The sequence below is a fragment of the Phytophthora parasitica genome, assembly GCF_000247585.1.
Source record: "Phytophthora parasitica INRA-310 unplaced genomic scaffold supercont2.7, whole genome shotgun sequence".
NCBI classification, from domain to species: domain Eukaryota; phylum Oomycota; class Peronosporomycetes; order Peronosporales; family Peronosporaceae; genus Phytophthora; species Phytophthora nicotianae.
In genome coordinates this window covers 611,820-626,786 of record NW_008648993.1, presented here as the reverse complement: position 1 = coordinate 626,786, position 14,967 = coordinate 611,820, and the positions used below count along the sequence as shown (strand labels likewise).

Genomic DNA, 14,967 nt, shown 5'->3' with positions numbered 1-14,967 from the left:
CTCGAGGAGACGGACCCGAAACGCACTCCGGACAACAAGTGGAAAAGAGATTTATTGGCGGATTTTGCCGAGTTAAGGCAGTTAATTGCACGGTGGGAAGCTATCGGAGCGCCTAAAGCGGAGACTGTGAGAGATGGCGACACTCCGATTGAGATCTTGCGGACGAAAGTGCCCAGAATGAGCGACGAGGAAGGATGGATCGGTTTTTTCTTTGGCAAACCAGGGACGGAGTTGTCAGCTACTCCACCGCACTTGCGACTACTGCTGCAATTTGATCAGGTACTGACAAGAAGGCTGCTGGACTATCATGCTGCTTGGCTCAGCGAGGAAATGACACCACTATCGCGAGCTCGAGCAGTTTGGATATATGCATTGCTGGCTCGGCTGGATAAACCGGTTCATGCTAGTGTGGCAGCTACGATTCGACAGATTCTACGACGCTGTTGGACGCTGAGATCTGAGCTTGAAGCACCGCCGGAGATTCAGCTGAAGTCGCTGAACATTCTTATTGTCATTGCTGGGGATTTCTTTGGCCAGTTGCATGACTTGGAGTAAACCAATGCTGAGAGCTTGCGAGAATGTGATGCTTTCAGTTGAGGGCGCAGCACTTCGGGTGCTTAGCATCAACAAACGGTGTTGTGGTCGACGCATTATATTGATACCTGCAAGAATTGTACAATATGCGCTTTGGTGTTGTTTTTTGTTTTTGTTTTGAGTTTCTCATTCAATACAGTCACAGCACAACTCGAAATGATCGTCAGGGCGGGTAGTTCTTTCTCGGTCGTTGAGCGCTAAGTTGTACTAAAACTCCGAGCTCCCTGCGCTGGAGGTGAGAGAACATCAGAGCGCAGTCGCGTAGTTTTTTTTTTTTTTTTGATAACCTTAACGCACGACATTAGGGATACTACCCACAACTGGAGTGCAAGTATGCTTGATGCTCTAGCACCACGCAATAGGAATGCGAACTTTTTTCCATGTGCATTCACAGCTGTATCAGTTGTTGTAGTCTTATTGGTTGCTTCACAGCATTCATACACCGCAATATATTTTCGTATTGTTTTCGTTTCTGGTAGAAGATTTAGCTGCTATTGGTGCTAACCTTCATGCATCTAGTATTAATAGAAGTACACTGCAAAAATGCAACATATATATTCATTCTGAGAGAAGTTTAGCTATTCATCTCTCGTCAAGTAGAAATACAACAACAGAAGTATCGCAGTCTGCTCTCACTCACGCCAAGTTGGCGTCGTTCATCACGAGCTATCTCTGCACGCCCTTGTTCTCCTCCTTGGCGAACAGCTCGTCGAACTGGCGAGACTGGTTGATCGGGTTACGCTTCAGATTTGCCATACGGAAACGGAACTGTCGCCATGCAGACCCACGATCCTCCCGCGGCTCCAAAGTGTGGTGCAGTGAAGTAAAACGTTCTTCCTTGTTCACGTACACGTCGGGGTTCAGGAAGAGGTAGCGCAGCGACATACCCGTGGCGGCTACGGCGGCGAAGGAGGCACAGAAGACGACTGGGAAGGTGCCTTTGTCCGTGGTCCAGAGGTTGAGCAGCTTGTAGCCTTGACGCTTGACGATTTGTACCATGATGAATGGAATGGAGTGGGTGTGGAGGTAGAGCTGGTATGTAGCTGATCTGGGTTGGATCGATGAGCTGTGGCTTGAACGGATCAGTCGAAGTGATCGATCGAGGAAAAGTTGTAGAATGAAACGAGTAGCAGATTTCTACTTATTGCTCACTCAGATGTGAAGGTGGTGCTTGCTGCATTGCACACGGTGTTGATATCAACACGGTTGAACACCGTTTGTCGTTTTTGCATAGACACGAGAAGGACACAGACACGCACCGAATTGGAGACATACCGGTATATTGGATCGTCCCGTGTCGGATTTTGTCACCCCGAAAAACCCAATCATGAAAAACAATACTGAAAAACCCAAAGCGCATTTTTTTGTGTCTTCAACTTACTTCAGTAAAAGTACTTTGTTTTGAAAAAGTGTGCATATCTTATGGCCCACTTTAATCTTTTTTTAGTATGGTGGGCCATAAGCTCTAAGCACTTTTTACAGCAAAAAAGTACTTTGTATCGAAAAAGTGCGCATTGGTTTCGGACCACTATGAAGTGTCTTTGCGGCCGACGCAGAAACGCAGACGCGTTGCTCCCTCTTGATAAGCACCTCAAGGATAGCAAACCGAAAAGATGGAGTATGAGACCTGCACCACCAGTACCTCTAGTATAATACTTATCCAATACGAACATAAGACAATTCACCGCATCTCCAAAATGCCTTCACGGTGCGTGTCTGCTGCGCCCTGTTCGTGTCTACACCGCTCGAATATGAGGCTCTACTGGTGGCCGATAGCCGATCTCAATGGTCTACATTCCCCAATTTTCTACCAAGTGAACGCAAAGGTTTTTTTTTATCTGCAAGATGGTCCAAGTCATCAAGCGCCAGGGCTACAAGCTGCTCAACCTCTGGACCACGGACAAAGGCACCTTCCCAGTCGTCTTCTGTGCCTCCTTCGCCGCCGTAGCCGCCACGGGTATGTCGCTGCGCTACCTCTTCCTGAACCCCGACGTGTACGTGAATAAGGACGAGCGTTTCACTTCTCTCCACCACACTTTGGAGCCACGCGAGGACCGTGGGTCTGCATGGCGGCAGTTCCGTTTCCGTATGGCAAATCTGAAGCGCAACCCGATCAACCAGTCTCGCCAGTTCGACGACCTATTCGCCAAGGAGGAGAACAAGAGCGTCAAGAGATAAGCGGTTCAATGACTCGTCATTCAGCTCAGCAAGTGCCGCGCTTGCCGTGTGGAGTTTTTATTTTAACGTTGCTCTACATCATTAGTCAGCCACGGAGCTAGTCGGTTGATCAGAATAAAGTCACAACGAAAAATATATATTGCGCAGTGTTGCGAAGGTATACGTTTGAGTTGGTGTCGTCATGTTACTTTAGAGCTATTAGCTTGGGAGAGCTGTTAAAACCTGTACACGGCATTACAAGACGGTATGCCTACGAGCTGAAGCTGTCCCAGTTCTTGTCTGATCGTGGGTACTCGAGTGTGATGGTTTGATCAGGTCGACGAGCAGTCAGCTTGGAGGTGCCTGTGATCGAGTCAAACATTCCTGATACAATGCCTCGGTGGTGATACGATAGCTTGATCACTTTCGTGTAGAATCCTCGCTGTCTCCATCAACGATAGTCAGTAACGTTGCAGAGTTTACCACAAGCGTGTTTAACATAATACATCGCACCTTTGCAAGCAGCCTACGCGTCCAGAGCTGGATGTACCTACATGCTGCGAGAGCTTCGGCTCTCAATAATTTGGTCTTGCATTCCTCAATCGCTGATGTCAGCAGTTGCACAGATCGCACAAAGAAGCCCAGCCGGCGATCGAACGAGTCCAAATTGGGCTGGTAGAACGGCGGATGCAGCAGCTTCCAACCTCGCACCAGCTCTTCGCGGCAGAACCTCATCTGGCAATAGATTGGCTCCAAGTGGGTCAGCACCTGACGACGCCATTTTAGCGGTACTACGCGTGCATGTACCCACAACGTCATGTCCTTCATCTCGTCATCAAGCTCGTAGGCGTCGAACATCGCTTCTTGTGTACGCTTGGCCATCGCTACGCACTTGTCAGAGACGAGATTCCTGTCCATCTTCGGTCTTGGAGGTGGCATAGCAACCAGAGGAGTTGCCAAGGAATACACGCGACTCATCGGGCCCTCGGAGTACCCTCGTCGACGAAAATCTCCTGCGCCCTGGCCTCGGGGGACTCTCAACACGTATCCTTTGCCTTCTTCCAAGTCGCGAATACCATTGCGACCATTAAAGGAGGGTGGAGAGGGTGTGATGGAGTCCCAGTCCTTGCTGCCAAGTGACCCATTCGCCTTCATTGCAAGGTGCAGTTATGTTGAAGTGTCGCTACCGTCACTAAAGGGGGCACTTTCGCGGGGGTATCAACGAAGAGCTCAATTATGGCGCTGAGCTTGTACTTGCGTCGGCACTGGCGGCGTGTGCCCAATGGGTTACGCGGGTTCTGCACGGCTGATGAGGATAAGTATCTGGAGCTTAAACAGCTGAAGGATATCAAGAGGTGTGGCTTACGGGAGTTCAGGGGCTCCCTACTTTATACTGACATTTTTGTTGTCATAGTGAAGAATTCTACGACCGACAAGCCCACAAGCGTCGATACTTTTACTATATTGATTTACAGGTTCGTATCCACAGGTATATTGTGGGTATTTCAATGGAATAACGAGGCTCTCTTCCGATTGCATTCAATAGGGTCGTTTGTTTCTGGAAGACACGCGTCCAAAGAACATTGCGACGTCGCTCAAGAGCGCCAAGTTCCTGCGGTTTTTCTTCTCTCAGGTGCGGCCGAACGGTCTTGCGCAGTGCAAGTCGAAAGAGGAGGAAGACTTCTTGGAGTATCCCTTCCGGTCTCCATGCGGAAAAGAGATGAACTTCATCAAGTGCGCTGATCGTCCGTTCGTGTACGAAGACCTGCGTCGGGATGAAAGGAGTGGTAAATGGACGCTCGTATTTGGCGGTGGTGAGCTCACGATGCCCTTCCTACCGGAAACGCTGCGGATCTCCCTCTCGACGGGGAGACTCTATCACGACGTGCAGACCAAGCACGTTGATTGCGGGACACCTGAAGGTGTCGCACTTGTGCGCTCTCAACTTGCGGTGGAGCTTGGCAAGCACATCGACGTCCACGATTTCCCCGACGTCGACGCAGAGCAAGGCGTTAGAGACCTCGTGATCGGTGACTTCAAGTGGGGCGGACAGCGCTATGCCATTCATGCGATCGAATAAATTGCTGCCTCCTTCGAAGTAGGTTCATGAATACAACTTCAACTACAAAATGGTCTATAATGGATCATTTTGAGCAATTTGAGACAAATTGAGTCAACATCCAATAAACTGGTCACTTTTCAACTTCTTCCATCATGTCGAGTGCTGCCGTGTCGACAGGCAACCGAGTGGCGCAATTCATAGTGATCACCGCTGTCATCAGCGTCCTGTACCAGCTCTTCACTCGCCCAGCTGTGGTCTCCACCCCATCGCCATCTTCAACTGCGACTCCGTTGGGTTCTGGTTATCGCAAGGGCGAAGACTCGCGTCGGTTCACTTCGTCCGAGATCACGGGCTTCCTGTTGTTCCTTGGTCTCTTCGGGTTGCTGCAGCACAAGAAAAAGCAGGACAAGAAGGCTGACATCGAAGCTGAGCAGAGACAGATCGCTAGAATAGTGCAGAGCCAAAGAAATAGTCTCAAGAATGCTGTCTCCAAAGCCTCAGGAACACCGGTGACCAATTTGCCACTGGACGTTTTACACGAGTTGCTGCTGTTCCTGTCCCCCAAAGACTTAGCCACATGCTCCATGGTTTGCAGTGCTTGGGAGTTGAATGTCGGAGACGCCGCTGAGGCGCTCTGGAGACGCGTGTTCCAGCGGGACTTCGATGAAGCTGGCGACAGGTTCGCTCAGGTCTTCCCCATTGAGTGTTGGCGGCAGTTTTACTTCCGGCACCACTTGTCACGAGCTGTAGAACTTGCGAGGTTGCTGGGCATTACTGAAAGCCGCAAGTGTGTGGCTATTGAAGGTCAGGTCTACGATGTCACGGACTTCCTAGACCTGCATCCTGGTGGGCCCCATGTGATCGGAGATGCAGTGGGCACAGATGCTACGGTAATTTGGGATCAGTTCCGGCATTCGGATGAGGCCAAGGAGAGCATGCAGCAGTTCTTGGTGTACGATCAAGTGCTTGCACGACCAGAGAGTGAGAAACTACAGGGAAATCTCGAGACAGTCGTGGCTCGCTGGCGTAAAATCTCGTGGGCGCTGTCCCAGTCGCACTGCTTCGGACGAATGGCGCCTCAGTTTGCCAACGTTGTCTTTCGCTTCCATTCGCGCGGTGTCATAAGTAAGAAGCACGTGTCTTCATGATTAAATTTTGTGCAAGTTTACTAAGTATGATGAATATTTTTCAAGGAGGAATGAACTCCTCGTGTTTTAAACAAAGCAGCGCAAGGTGACACTGATCCTTGGATCTCGGCAACGCGCCATCTTAGGCACTGCATGTTTGTGTGTTCTCTGCGTGGTGCCGCCCATGATCATCAAGTCTCCGTCTTTTATCTGCAGCTCCATCCGTGCCACTGCTTCTTCGCCTTGAGGAGCAGTCTTGGAAGTCTTTTTAGTGAACACAAAACGTCGAGTTGCTCCTAATGACAACGCCACAATTGGAGAGCACGACATCATGTCACGCTCGTCATCTGCATGCGGTCCGATGTAGTGATCTCCATTCTCGTACCAGTTCACGAGCCCTCCTGTGAGCCGTGTGTGGTGCTGCGTAGTGGGGTTCTCCACTATTCGCTGCATTTGATGCACAGCGTGCCTCAGACCCGGCGGAAATTTCTGCTGAGCTTCAAACGTCTTGCCGGAGTAGCGATAGCTCCCCATTTCGCCACAAAGCTGTTGAAACCGCGGGAGCTTCGCCGGCTTGCCAAACATCATGATGGTATCGTGCTGTTTCGGGTGTGCCTCCCATGCTCGCATAAACAGCGCCGACCAGGTGAGCGCCTCCTCTGTGTCTTCGTCTGCTAAGCGAAGATCTTCAGGCGTGGCGTGCTTGAACACGTGCCAATACCAGCGTGGCACATGGTAAACCCAACTTTTGTGGTCCGTCGTGAGGTACGAGATAGTCGCGTCCTGTTCGAAGAGCTTCGAAATGACAGTCTCCGGTAAGTGGGCGTGCTGAACAGCAGCCTTCTTGAGGTTGGCCACTACATCTCCCAGTGAGAATCCGCCTTGATCCGGTGGCGGCGACGCCTTCGCACGCTTCCTGTGACCAATTCCTTGCGAGGATTGCGAACGTTTGGGCATCACGGAGCAACCAAAATAATTGATTACCAATTATTGGCAAAATGGAAAATGATTGCACACTGTCGTTTGATATTGTGCTCTTCAACCGATGCACATTTCACAAATTTACATGATCTTTTCGACAACGTTTAATGATGTTCAAGTCTACGGAACTGACGTCTGTCTCGCACAACGCTTGCTTGTCCTTCCCCCCGTCCAGCTAAATAAATACTTTCGGCCAGCAATGCGTTGACGCTTACTCAATGGTGAAGCCAGTGATGTCCATCTGCACAATCAGGTTGACGTACTCTGCTAGAACCTCCTTCGAGTTGTAAATTGGCAGATCCAGACGATTAAAGCACGTGTGTGCCTTCGGGAATAGGAACGACTGGTTCGCACCGGCGAAGGCAACATTGAAGCGCCGTACACGACCGTCGCTGCTGATCAACCCCTTGAAACCCTGCGCCGGGACTCGACTAGTGCCCGTCGCGAACTGCAGCAAGCGCACACGGTCCTCGTTCCTCATATCCTCCACAACTTCCCAGAACCACTCGATGTTGTTAAGCTCCAGTTCCGTTGGGAAATTATGGGTAAAAAACTTGAAATCGGTGTGCTTTTTCCAGTCCTCCACATCAATAGACGGCACGCCGCACATAAGCAGCTCGAGTTCTTGGTAGTCGAATAGTTTGAGCAATCCCTCGGGCACTACGTCATACAACGCAGTGAGGAATGACAGCAACTGATCGCTGACACTGCCTAGAACGTGATACTTGAACAAAGCATCTAAGTACCGCGAGCGATTCTCTCGCGTGACATCAATGTTGGCACCTCCTTCGACAAGCTCCACGATCTCTGGCTTGCCATCTACAACGCGAGTAGCTGTAAAATCCAGACATAGCGGCTCGATATCGTCGATCTTTTTCACCATTAGCGCGCTATTGTAAATTTCGTCATCCAGAAATTGTAAATCCGAGAAAGAGATCGGGACGCCTAGAATATGTTTGAGGAATGGCAGTGCAAGATGAACTGGCATCAAGTGTTCTTCCAGAATCGCCTTGCCCACAAGCCGTCCTGCAAATTCGAAGTAAGCCAAATGGTCCTCTTCACCAAGCAGTAAGTCGGAGCTGGCGTTGATCCAGTAGCTTCTCTCATCGCCCACTGTACTCACAAATAGCCCGAAAGATGGGTCGAACAACTCAGCAAAAAGCAGTGTGAACCACTCACGCATGACTCCGCCTGCATCCAGCGCCGGTTCCCCGTCAAACACCACACGCCACCTCTGTCTTAACTGATACGGCTTCATAGCTGCCACAAGTTCGAACGAGTCCTGCAATAAATGATCCCTTCGCACCACCAACTCTGCGTGGCCTGATTCCCAGGGAAGCCACAGTCGATGGATCTCTGTCGAAAACCAGCGGATTTTATCGGGGAAGGGCAAGTTGTGTACCCCCTCGAGGTTCATAATCAGCTCGGAGCTGCCTGTACCGTCTAAAATATTAATCCGGTAGTGGAAATCTGTCGCCACCACGTCGCTCTCGTTCAGCACCAACCGTCCAAGTGAATCTCTTACTCGAATGTATCCAATTGACAGGTTGCTGTCTCTTTCCGTAGCGTCCAAGTACCTGTTCAGTGACATCCTTCCACCTGGATCACTCTCCATCGAGTCCCGTTGGCCTGCTCTCGACTGTCTTCTAGACTGCTGCCTCACCCACCGATGCAAGCCATCCGTGGTCGGCATCCTTTTCCACTGCTGTCTTCGACTAGCAGCTAATTGTAATTTGCTCAATTTACTCGAAGACTTTGGCTTTCTCGAGAACTCAAAGCTCGGTCGTCCGAACGACCCGCCAATGGCGTCATCGGCCTGTGCAGATGAAAAGGCCTCCGTCTCGCCGATCCGACCCATTCTCTGCGCTGAGCTGGAGCTTAAACTTCCTCTTGAAAAGCTACTGCGAGAGTGCTTCTTGTTGCCAGCTACGTCTCGCTCTGCGCCTCTTAATGTCTGACACAAGTCGCAAAGTTTGCGTTCTGGGTGGTTGAGGAATTTGCATACGCCGCAGCGCCACAGAGCCTGTTCCATGAAACTATCGTTGAGCTCTTCTCGATAAACGTCGGCCGGCTCCTGAATGAACACAAGCGACTCGCGCTCGCGCTGGACCTGGATACGCCGACAGAAGAAAAGCAGCATGACGATGGCACCCACGAAGAGCAGCACGCTCAGCGCTACAAGCACCGCCAGCCCTGCCGTCATATCTGTTGTGCCTCAAGGCCGGAACTGTGGCGACGGCCGGGTCCGTTCGGTTGTGTTGGTTGAGAGGAGAGGAGCGGTGCCTAGCCCTGGAAGAGTCAGACGAAAAGTTGGATCGAGTATTTCGACTAGATTGGGAGATATTTATTGACATCTGGACGATGATTGGATAAGGTTCCGAAATAAATTATGTGATTGGACGATGGCTTCTGATGTAGAGATTATATTTGTAATTTATATGTTCTGACAGACGCCGCCCACACAAAACAAGTCCCACTTCGTCGGTCTTTCGCACAGCAGAAAGCAAATGGTGCCCGTATGGCAGATGGCGTGCTGCGATCGTAAGAGCTGCTTCGACGCTCCGCGAACGCAACAACGACCTGCATACTAATATGCGGCACAGCGTGTCCAAATAACTTGAGGCAAGCACCTTTGTTTGAGGTGCAGCACGCCCTGCTGCAGGATCAATTTGTAGATTACAAATGTCAAGACTAAATTCCGAACGCATCTGCGCGTATTTGATTGGTCCTCCGATCTTGAAGTGATCAAAAACCGAAGTGTGGTGCTGGCCTCAACGCTGTTATTGTCGAGCACGAAACCGCTCTGCGTCATCCCATGACAGCTACAGCAGGCGTTGCCGTAGCTGCCGTCGGGAGATACGCTGGGGACGCTGTCCCGTACGATGTACTGTTAGTTTCCATCGCCCAGTGGGAAGCTGACCGCCACTGCCAGTGCCACTGCCAGTAGCACTTGGTAAAATGATCCTGGTTCAATTCCTGTGGCTTTTATGATGCGATGTCAAAAGCGCCGAGTGATCCCCCGAGCGCGTATCACTGGTACAGTCTGGCATCGCGACTTTGTTATCATGTTTTGATATAGTGCTGTTTCCGAGTCAATTCACTACAACATCGAAACAGATATGGTGCTCTATAACCGTTTCACAGTTAATGCTCGCTAAGTGTCAGAACTTGAAGCTACTCACAACGTAAAAGATGCAATGGGCTATTGCAAGGCAGTCTCACATCGCGCAGTCCCGCTTGTCCGTGCTCGGAACGGTGGCGTAGGAGGCATCATCAGCGACACTGTCGCTCTGAACAACAGAAGGCGTTGCTGGCGCCTTTGTCGGGGCGGTTGAGTCGTCGACAGCGTTCCCACTGCCTGCGTCCGTGTTCACCGCCTCGTACGCAGAAGTCGAACCTGATGAGGCACTTGCGCTGCTAGCCACCTGGTCTACGCCAATCTTCTGTGTAGTCGAGTCGGAGCTCGACGCAGTGCTTGCACTGGCAGCTTGATCCACCACGGTCTCAATTGCGGAAGGTGTGTTTGTGACTGGGGTAGCTGAAGGCATCACTGTTGTGAGCGGTGTAGCGGAAGGTGTCGCCGTCGTCACGGATGGGGTAGCAGTTGTGGCGGAAGGAGCAGAGGTGGTAGGTCTCGGAGCGGGAGTAGGGCTCGCCGAGACGTCAAAGGTAGGCCAAGTCGCGTACAGCTCGACACCACAAGCGCCTTCGCTGTCTCCAGAGTAGCGACGTTGGACACGAACGTAGCCCTCCTCGCCCCACGACGTGCCCCACTGGTTCTTAATGCGCCGGTAAAGAATGTTATCATCCGTCTCACCAAAACCCACTGCCAGTCCCGAGTGCGATCCAGTCTTATCGCAGTTCTCGCCCGTGAGCACACCACCCGAGTAATACTGGAAGGCAGTAGAACCGCTGTACAGGAAGATCGATACAGGTTGGTTGCGCACTGCATCCTCGATAGCACCAGGGTCTTTATGAACTGATTCGTAACCGGTCACGCCAACGTCAAACTCCGTGCAGGAACTCATCGAGCAGCTGGCCACGTTCCCGTTCTCTGATGTAAACGGATATGTGTCGAGCGTACACATTTTGCCACTGCGTTCGTTAGCGACCCAGTCCATGGAGTAGGCAGCGTAGCCTCCACCACAGCCACTGTTGCCATCTTCAGTGTTGCAGCTAATGAGCTGTTGGTCGGACAAGCTCGGAAGCGAGCCAGTAGCCACGCAGTAACCGGATTCCATCGCTGCAGTGGCTGAGAACGCCCAGCAAGCGCCACATTCTCCCTGGTCCTTGACAGCCGTGACACATCCAGCCTCTTGCCAATCCACCGTCTCACCTGCAGCTGCCGATGAGGTCATGATCTCGCCGCCTGAACTGGAAAGCGTCATGGTGTTGGAGCCTTCTGCGTCCATAGTGAACATTCCAGCAGTCGAACTTGTGCTAGCCTTGACGGGGTTCGAGTCCGGGTCGATGGCATACCGGTTAACGTACGAGAGGAACTCGTCCGACGTCAGAAGTACGAAAGGTGAGTTGATTGAGAAGTTGGCGTGAGGATGCAGTTTCTGGAGTTCTGCGATGTCAGCTAAGGCTTGGTTGAATCGCTGTTGCTCTTCCGATTCAGTGATGCTACTGACAGTCGTGGTGGTGCCTGAAGCCGACGATGTCGTTGCACTGGATCCAGTCGAACCGGAGGTTGGTGGGAACGTGATGGTCTCGTTGGATTCCAACGAGCCAACACCTACTGCACCAGAAGAGCTCGCGCTGCCAGAAACATCGGTCTTGGACGAGGAAGAGAAGGACCCGGCAGCCGTGCCGCCGATTGTGTTGACAACTTGTACGGCCTGACCGTAGTAGCTCGACTGCTTCCACTCGGAGTAAATCTGCTGGGCATCTTCACTCAAAGCCACGCCGGGGGAGAAGAAATGTGTCGATAGAGCCAACGCTCCCAGTGACAAGACGGACACGGGCAACATGAGGATTGAAAGGATTGAAGATGAATGGACTGGGAGCTGGTGGTCGCAGTCGAGAAAATTGAGATGTGAATGATCCTGAAGCGTGGTGTCTGTCTACACCGAGTTCCAACCACGCCTTCGGCTTTAATAACACGCCCACCGCTCACCACGATGGACTTCTACATGTCCGTTCTCGACGCCTCGAACAGGTAAAGAAGCTCCGTCGCTATCAATGTCCTGCTTCGCAGCCAAGCTAAGGAACTTCTTGTCCTTATCGACATGCCGCAACGCTAAAGCGATGGCTGGCTACGTGTCCTCTACAATCCTTTCGACGTTTTCTTGAGGTAATATCCATGCGGCGCCATCAGGTAGCTTGCGCCTTGTCTAGAATGAAGCGATGCTTGCCTTGATACACGATCAGTGACTGACGGCAGCCAGCGTACAATGTATGAGCCATTACTACAGCTGCGTGGATACCGAGGCAATGACTACGCCTTTTCCGTGGCATTTATCATTGAGTTAGCTTGACTTGACCTGCAACTGTTGTCACGACGAAACTGTAAAAGCTGAGTCTCCGTTCGACGTTGAAGTTGCCAGATACTTTAAGAATACCGATCGCGCAGGTCTTGTGTAGCAGAGCTACTACTACGTCCTACAGTTGTATTTAACGTTAGTAGTACATACTGCTCGACATGTAGAATCTACTACTGAAGTAGTATCTATCCATACGGGCATTGGAACATGTGAGGAAAGTAGGACCAACGAGTTCGATCGACTAAAACCCTCTTGGCCCCACGTACTATAACTTAGGCATATCTCTATGGTCTGAACAAACTTCCAGCTGGACGGATACATTTTGAGCCGACAGTATCTGTGTCTTTGACGACGCAGTAACAAGTAAGCACATTACACGCAACAAAAACACATCGAGTTCACATGGCCATTGCACTGCTCGTATCCTTCACAGGAAAGCAGACAGACAAGCTGCGCTCGCACTCTATTTGTCCTTCTTACTCTCCTCTGCTTCCTTTTCAGCCTCTTCCTGCTCCTGCTCGAGGTCCTCATCCTCTTCCTCGCTATCACTCGAGTCCGCAGCATTCATCACCTGCTCGAACAGTGTGGGCTCGTTATCTAACTCCAAATCCTCCGGGTGCGGCTTGTACACCGGCAGTGTGGATGCAGGGGCGACATTGAACTGCAGTAAAACAACACAAAACACTTAGAAAACCAGTCCACACATACCAACAACCACACCAGAAACGAACCTTAGCAACAGCACGCAAGTCCATGCCAATGTATGAGTCGCTCTTGACGAAAATATCCAACTGGTAGGTACCAGCCTTAGGAGGTGCCTGCAACTGGAGCTTCTGTTCAACCACGCGCTCTTGAGACGTCATCTTAGCGAAAGCGTGTAGGTGGTTCATCTTGACGTCGCCCACGATGCAGTACCAGCGCTCCATCTTCGGGTGCGGGAAGCGTGGGGCATACACCAAGTCGCACGTGTCTCCTTCCTTCACGTTCTTACGTGTAAGCTTCACCGTGACCGTCATGATGTCTCCCTCGGCAATAAACTCCTCATCTTCCACACCAATCGAGATCTGAAGTTCCATGTGCGGCATCATATCCAGCACAGTCGTCACCTCTTGACGGTCTTCCTCGGATAATCCACTAAGACCCTTACGCTCCTCCGGTTTCATGGCAATGTACTGATGCATACTACGCACCGCATTCTTACCCGTCACAATGTGCTTAACTTCAGATTCAGTTAAGTGCGGAAGCTGCAGGAACGGCGGGTCCTTGAACCAGAGTCCCTGGGTCAAGAACTGCTGCATCTCCATGAGGTTCAGTGTGGTCTGTAGCCACGACTTCATCACGGAAATCTCAAGCATACCGTCCACTAATTGAATCGCCTTCTTGAGCATCATATTCAGGTCTCCTTGCAGCGTCGGACTCAATTTTTCACGTAGAAAATGCGCATGTAGCAACAGGTTGGCCTTGGCAATAGCTGGGTGGTTGTACTTGGGCTTAGCCATCATATCCGACTGCTTGAACTTCTTGAACAACGCGCCAAGCTCCGCGTCGTCACTGGCGCGACGTGGGATCTCACGGAACTCGGCCGAGCCGGCCAGGATCTCCGGCAACATACGCGGGTGCGAGTGCTGCGACATAGCGAAGTTGTAGAAGCCGTACGTGTCGTACATGATCATGCTGTCTCCGTACTTCTTCGAGTGTGAGTACCAGAGCGCCACGCAGCTGGGAATGGCCACGACGAGGATGATCAGGTACAAGAAGAGCACGAGATTGTGGTTCTCTGGGTCCAATAGGAACGTAGGCAGACCGATAGACAACTGCAGAGCCTGCCGGCCGTCCGGGTTGCCGTATTTCTCGTAATTCGCCTTGGCCACCTCGTCCGTAAGCGCCTCGTAGGCCTTCGCCACGAGCATAAACTTCTGCTCGGCCACAGCGTCGCCCTGGTTCTTGTCTGGGTGGTACAGCAGACTCATTTTACGGTACGCACGCTTGATTTCGCGCTCCGTGGCACCTGCTGCAATGCCGAGGATGGCGAATGGGTCGAACGACTTGATCTCTGAGTCATCCTTGAGGAGGAACGTCATACGCACCAGCGCGTACCACACAGCAGCCAATACGAGCAAGTTGAGCACGAACGGCAGCGAGAATACGTTGCGAAAGGCCGTCTTCTCGGCCTGTAGCTGCTTCACCTTACGCAGCTCGCGCTCGCATCGCACGTGGCTCTTGTCGAGCAGGCGGTCCTTGAGGAACACGCCGTAGAGGATACGCCGCAGCGACAGGAACGTCACGGGCACCACATACAGTGCGCACAGTGACACTGAGAAGTAGTAGAAGGCCGAGTTGTCGTACTCCAACATGGTGAAGAGAGCGACGATACGCGAATGGGTCGACGAGTGCGGGCGCTGCCTCTGCCCTTGGATTATGGGGGACGACACGTGGAGGCTAAAACGAATGGTACCCTGAACGTGCAACCAGAAGATGGAGCTGGGAGAAGAGACGAGATGATAGATGGTTGCTGATTCAGGGGAATTTTGTGAAGCAGCTGATTATTTTTTGTGTTTTG

At 51.6% G+C, this 14,967-nt stretch overlaps 10 protein-coding genes across 10 annotated transcripts; 4 read left to right on the top strand and 6 right to left on the bottom strand.

Annotated features, from left to right (window-relative positions):
• Positions 1–177: 177 nt before the first annotated feature.
• PPTG_05204 (hypothetical protein) lies at positions 178–555 on the top strand (the record flags this gene model as incomplete). The annotated part of the gene is made up of 1 exon (XM_008898710.1): positions 178–555. One exon carries the CDS (start codon positions 178–180, stop codon positions 553–555), a length of 378 nt encoding a protein of 125 aa, XP_008896958.1.
• A 466-nt stretch (positions 556–1,021) lies between these two features.
• PPTG_05203 (hypothetical protein) lies at positions 1,022–1,801 on the bottom strand. The gene has a single exon (XM_008898709.1). It carries the CDS (start codon positions 1,591–1,593, stop codon positions 1,261–1,263), a length of 333 nt encoding a protein of 110 aa, XP_008896957.1. The 5' UTR covers positions 1,594–1,801; the 3' UTR covers positions 1,022–1,260.
• Positions 1,802–2,168: 367 nt separating this feature from the next.
• On the top strand, positions 2,169–2,935 carry PPTG_05202 (hypothetical protein). Its single transcript, XM_008898708.1, has one exon. It carries the CDS (start codon positions 2,208–2,210, stop codon positions 2,598–2,600), a length of 393 nt encoding a protein of 130 aa, XP_008896956.1. The 5' UTR covers positions 2,169–2,207; the 3' UTR covers positions 2,601–2,935.
• PPTG_05201 (hypothetical protein) lies at positions 2,880–3,933 on the bottom strand. Its single transcript, XM_008898707.1, has 2 exons — positions 3,265–3,933; positions 2,880–3,193 (listed from the first exon to the last, which is right to left on the bottom strand). Exons 1-2 carry the CDS (start codon positions 3,904–3,906, stop codon positions 3,023–3,025), a joined length of 813 nt encoding a protein of 270 aa, XP_008896955.1. The 5' UTR covers positions 3,907–3,933; the 3' UTR covers positions 2,880–3,022.
• Positions 3,934–3,987: 54 nt separating this feature from the next.
• Positions 3,988–4,831, top strand: PPTG_05200 (hypothetical protein; the record flags this gene model as incomplete). The annotated part of the gene is made up of 3 exons (XM_008898706.1): positions 3,988–4,106; positions 4,166–4,226; positions 4,298–4,831. The coding sequence occupies 3 exons, from the start codon at positions 3,988–3,990 to the stop codon at positions 4,829–4,831; spliced, it is 714 nt and encodes a 237-aa protein (XP_008896954.1).
• Positions 4,832–4,965: 134 nt separating this feature from the next.
• Positions 4,966–5,961, top strand: PPTG_05199 (hypothetical protein; the record flags this gene model as incomplete). Its single annotated transcript, XM_008898705.1, has 1 exon — positions 4,966–5,961. One exon carries the CDS (start codon positions 4,966–4,968, stop codon positions 5,959–5,961), a length of 996 nt encoding a protein of 331 aa, XP_008896953.1.
• A 66-nt stretch (positions 5,962–6,027) lies between these two features.
• On the bottom strand, positions 6,028–6,897 carry PPTG_05198 (hypothetical protein; the record flags this gene model as incomplete). Its single annotated transcript, XM_008898704.1, has 1 exon — positions 6,028–6,897. One exon carries the CDS (start codon positions 6,895–6,897, stop codon positions 6,028–6,030), a length of 870 nt encoding a protein of 289 aa, XP_008896952.1.
• A 235-nt stretch (positions 6,898–7,132) lies between these two features.
• Positions 7,133–9,124, bottom strand: PPTG_05197 (hypothetical protein; the record flags this gene model as incomplete). Its single annotated transcript, XM_008898703.1, has 1 exon — positions 7,133–9,124. One exon carries the CDS (start codon positions 9,122–9,124, stop codon positions 7,133–7,135), a length of 1,992 nt encoding a protein of 663 aa, XP_008896951.1.
• Positions 9,125–9,969: 845 nt separating this feature from the next.
• PPTG_05196 (hypothetical protein) lies at positions 9,970–11,894 on the bottom strand (the record flags this gene model as incomplete). Its single annotated transcript, XM_008898702.1, has 1 exon — positions 9,970–11,894. The coding sequence occupies one exon, from the start codon at positions 11,892–11,894 to the stop codon at positions 10,140–10,142; it is 1,755 nt and encodes a 584-aa protein (XP_008896950.1). The 3' UTR covers positions 9,970–10,139.
• A 634-nt stretch (positions 11,895–12,528) lies between these two features.
• PPTG_05195 (hypothetical protein) lies at positions 12,529–14,886 on the bottom strand. The gene is made up of 2 exons (XM_008898701.1): positions 13,139–14,886; positions 12,529–13,068 (listed from the first exon to the last, which is right to left on the bottom strand). The coding sequence occupies exons 1-2, from the start codon at positions 14,759–14,761 to the stop codon at positions 12,871–12,873; spliced, it is 1,821 nt and encodes a 606-aa protein (XP_008896949.1). The 5' UTR covers positions 14,762–14,886; the 3' UTR covers positions 12,529–12,870.
• Positions 14,887–14,967: the final 81 nt, after the last annotated feature.

What these genes read in the sequence shown, in the direction of transcription:
- PPTG_05201 (XM_008898707.1), bottom strand. Translation starts at nt 3,906, where the DNA reads ATGAAGGCGAATGGGTCACTTGGCAGCAAGGACTGGGACTCCATCACA. An exon ending in CGCGTAGGCTGCTTGCAAAG is followed by an intron (nt 3,194 to 3,264) that starts GTGCGATGTATT and finishes TGATGGAGACAG; the next exon opens with CGAGGATTCTACACGAAAGT.
- PPTG_05195 (XM_008898701.1), bottom strand. Translation starts at nt 14,761, where the DNA reads ATGTTGGAGTACGACAACTCGGCCTTCTACTACTTCTCAGTGTCACTG. An exon ending in ACTTGCGTGCTGTTGCTAAG is followed by an intron (nt 13,069 to 13,138) that starts GTTCGTTTCTGG and finishes GTTTTACTGCAG; the next exon opens with TTCAATGTCGCCCCTGCATC.
- PPTG_05203 (XM_008898709.1), bottom strand. Translation starts at nt 1,593, where the DNA reads ATGGTACAAATCGTCAAGCGTCAAGGCTACAAGCTGCTCAACCTCTGG.
- PPTG_05202 (XM_008898708.1), top strand. Translation starts at nt 2,208, where the DNA reads ATGGAGTATGAGACCTGCACCACCAGTACCTCTAGTATAATACTTATC.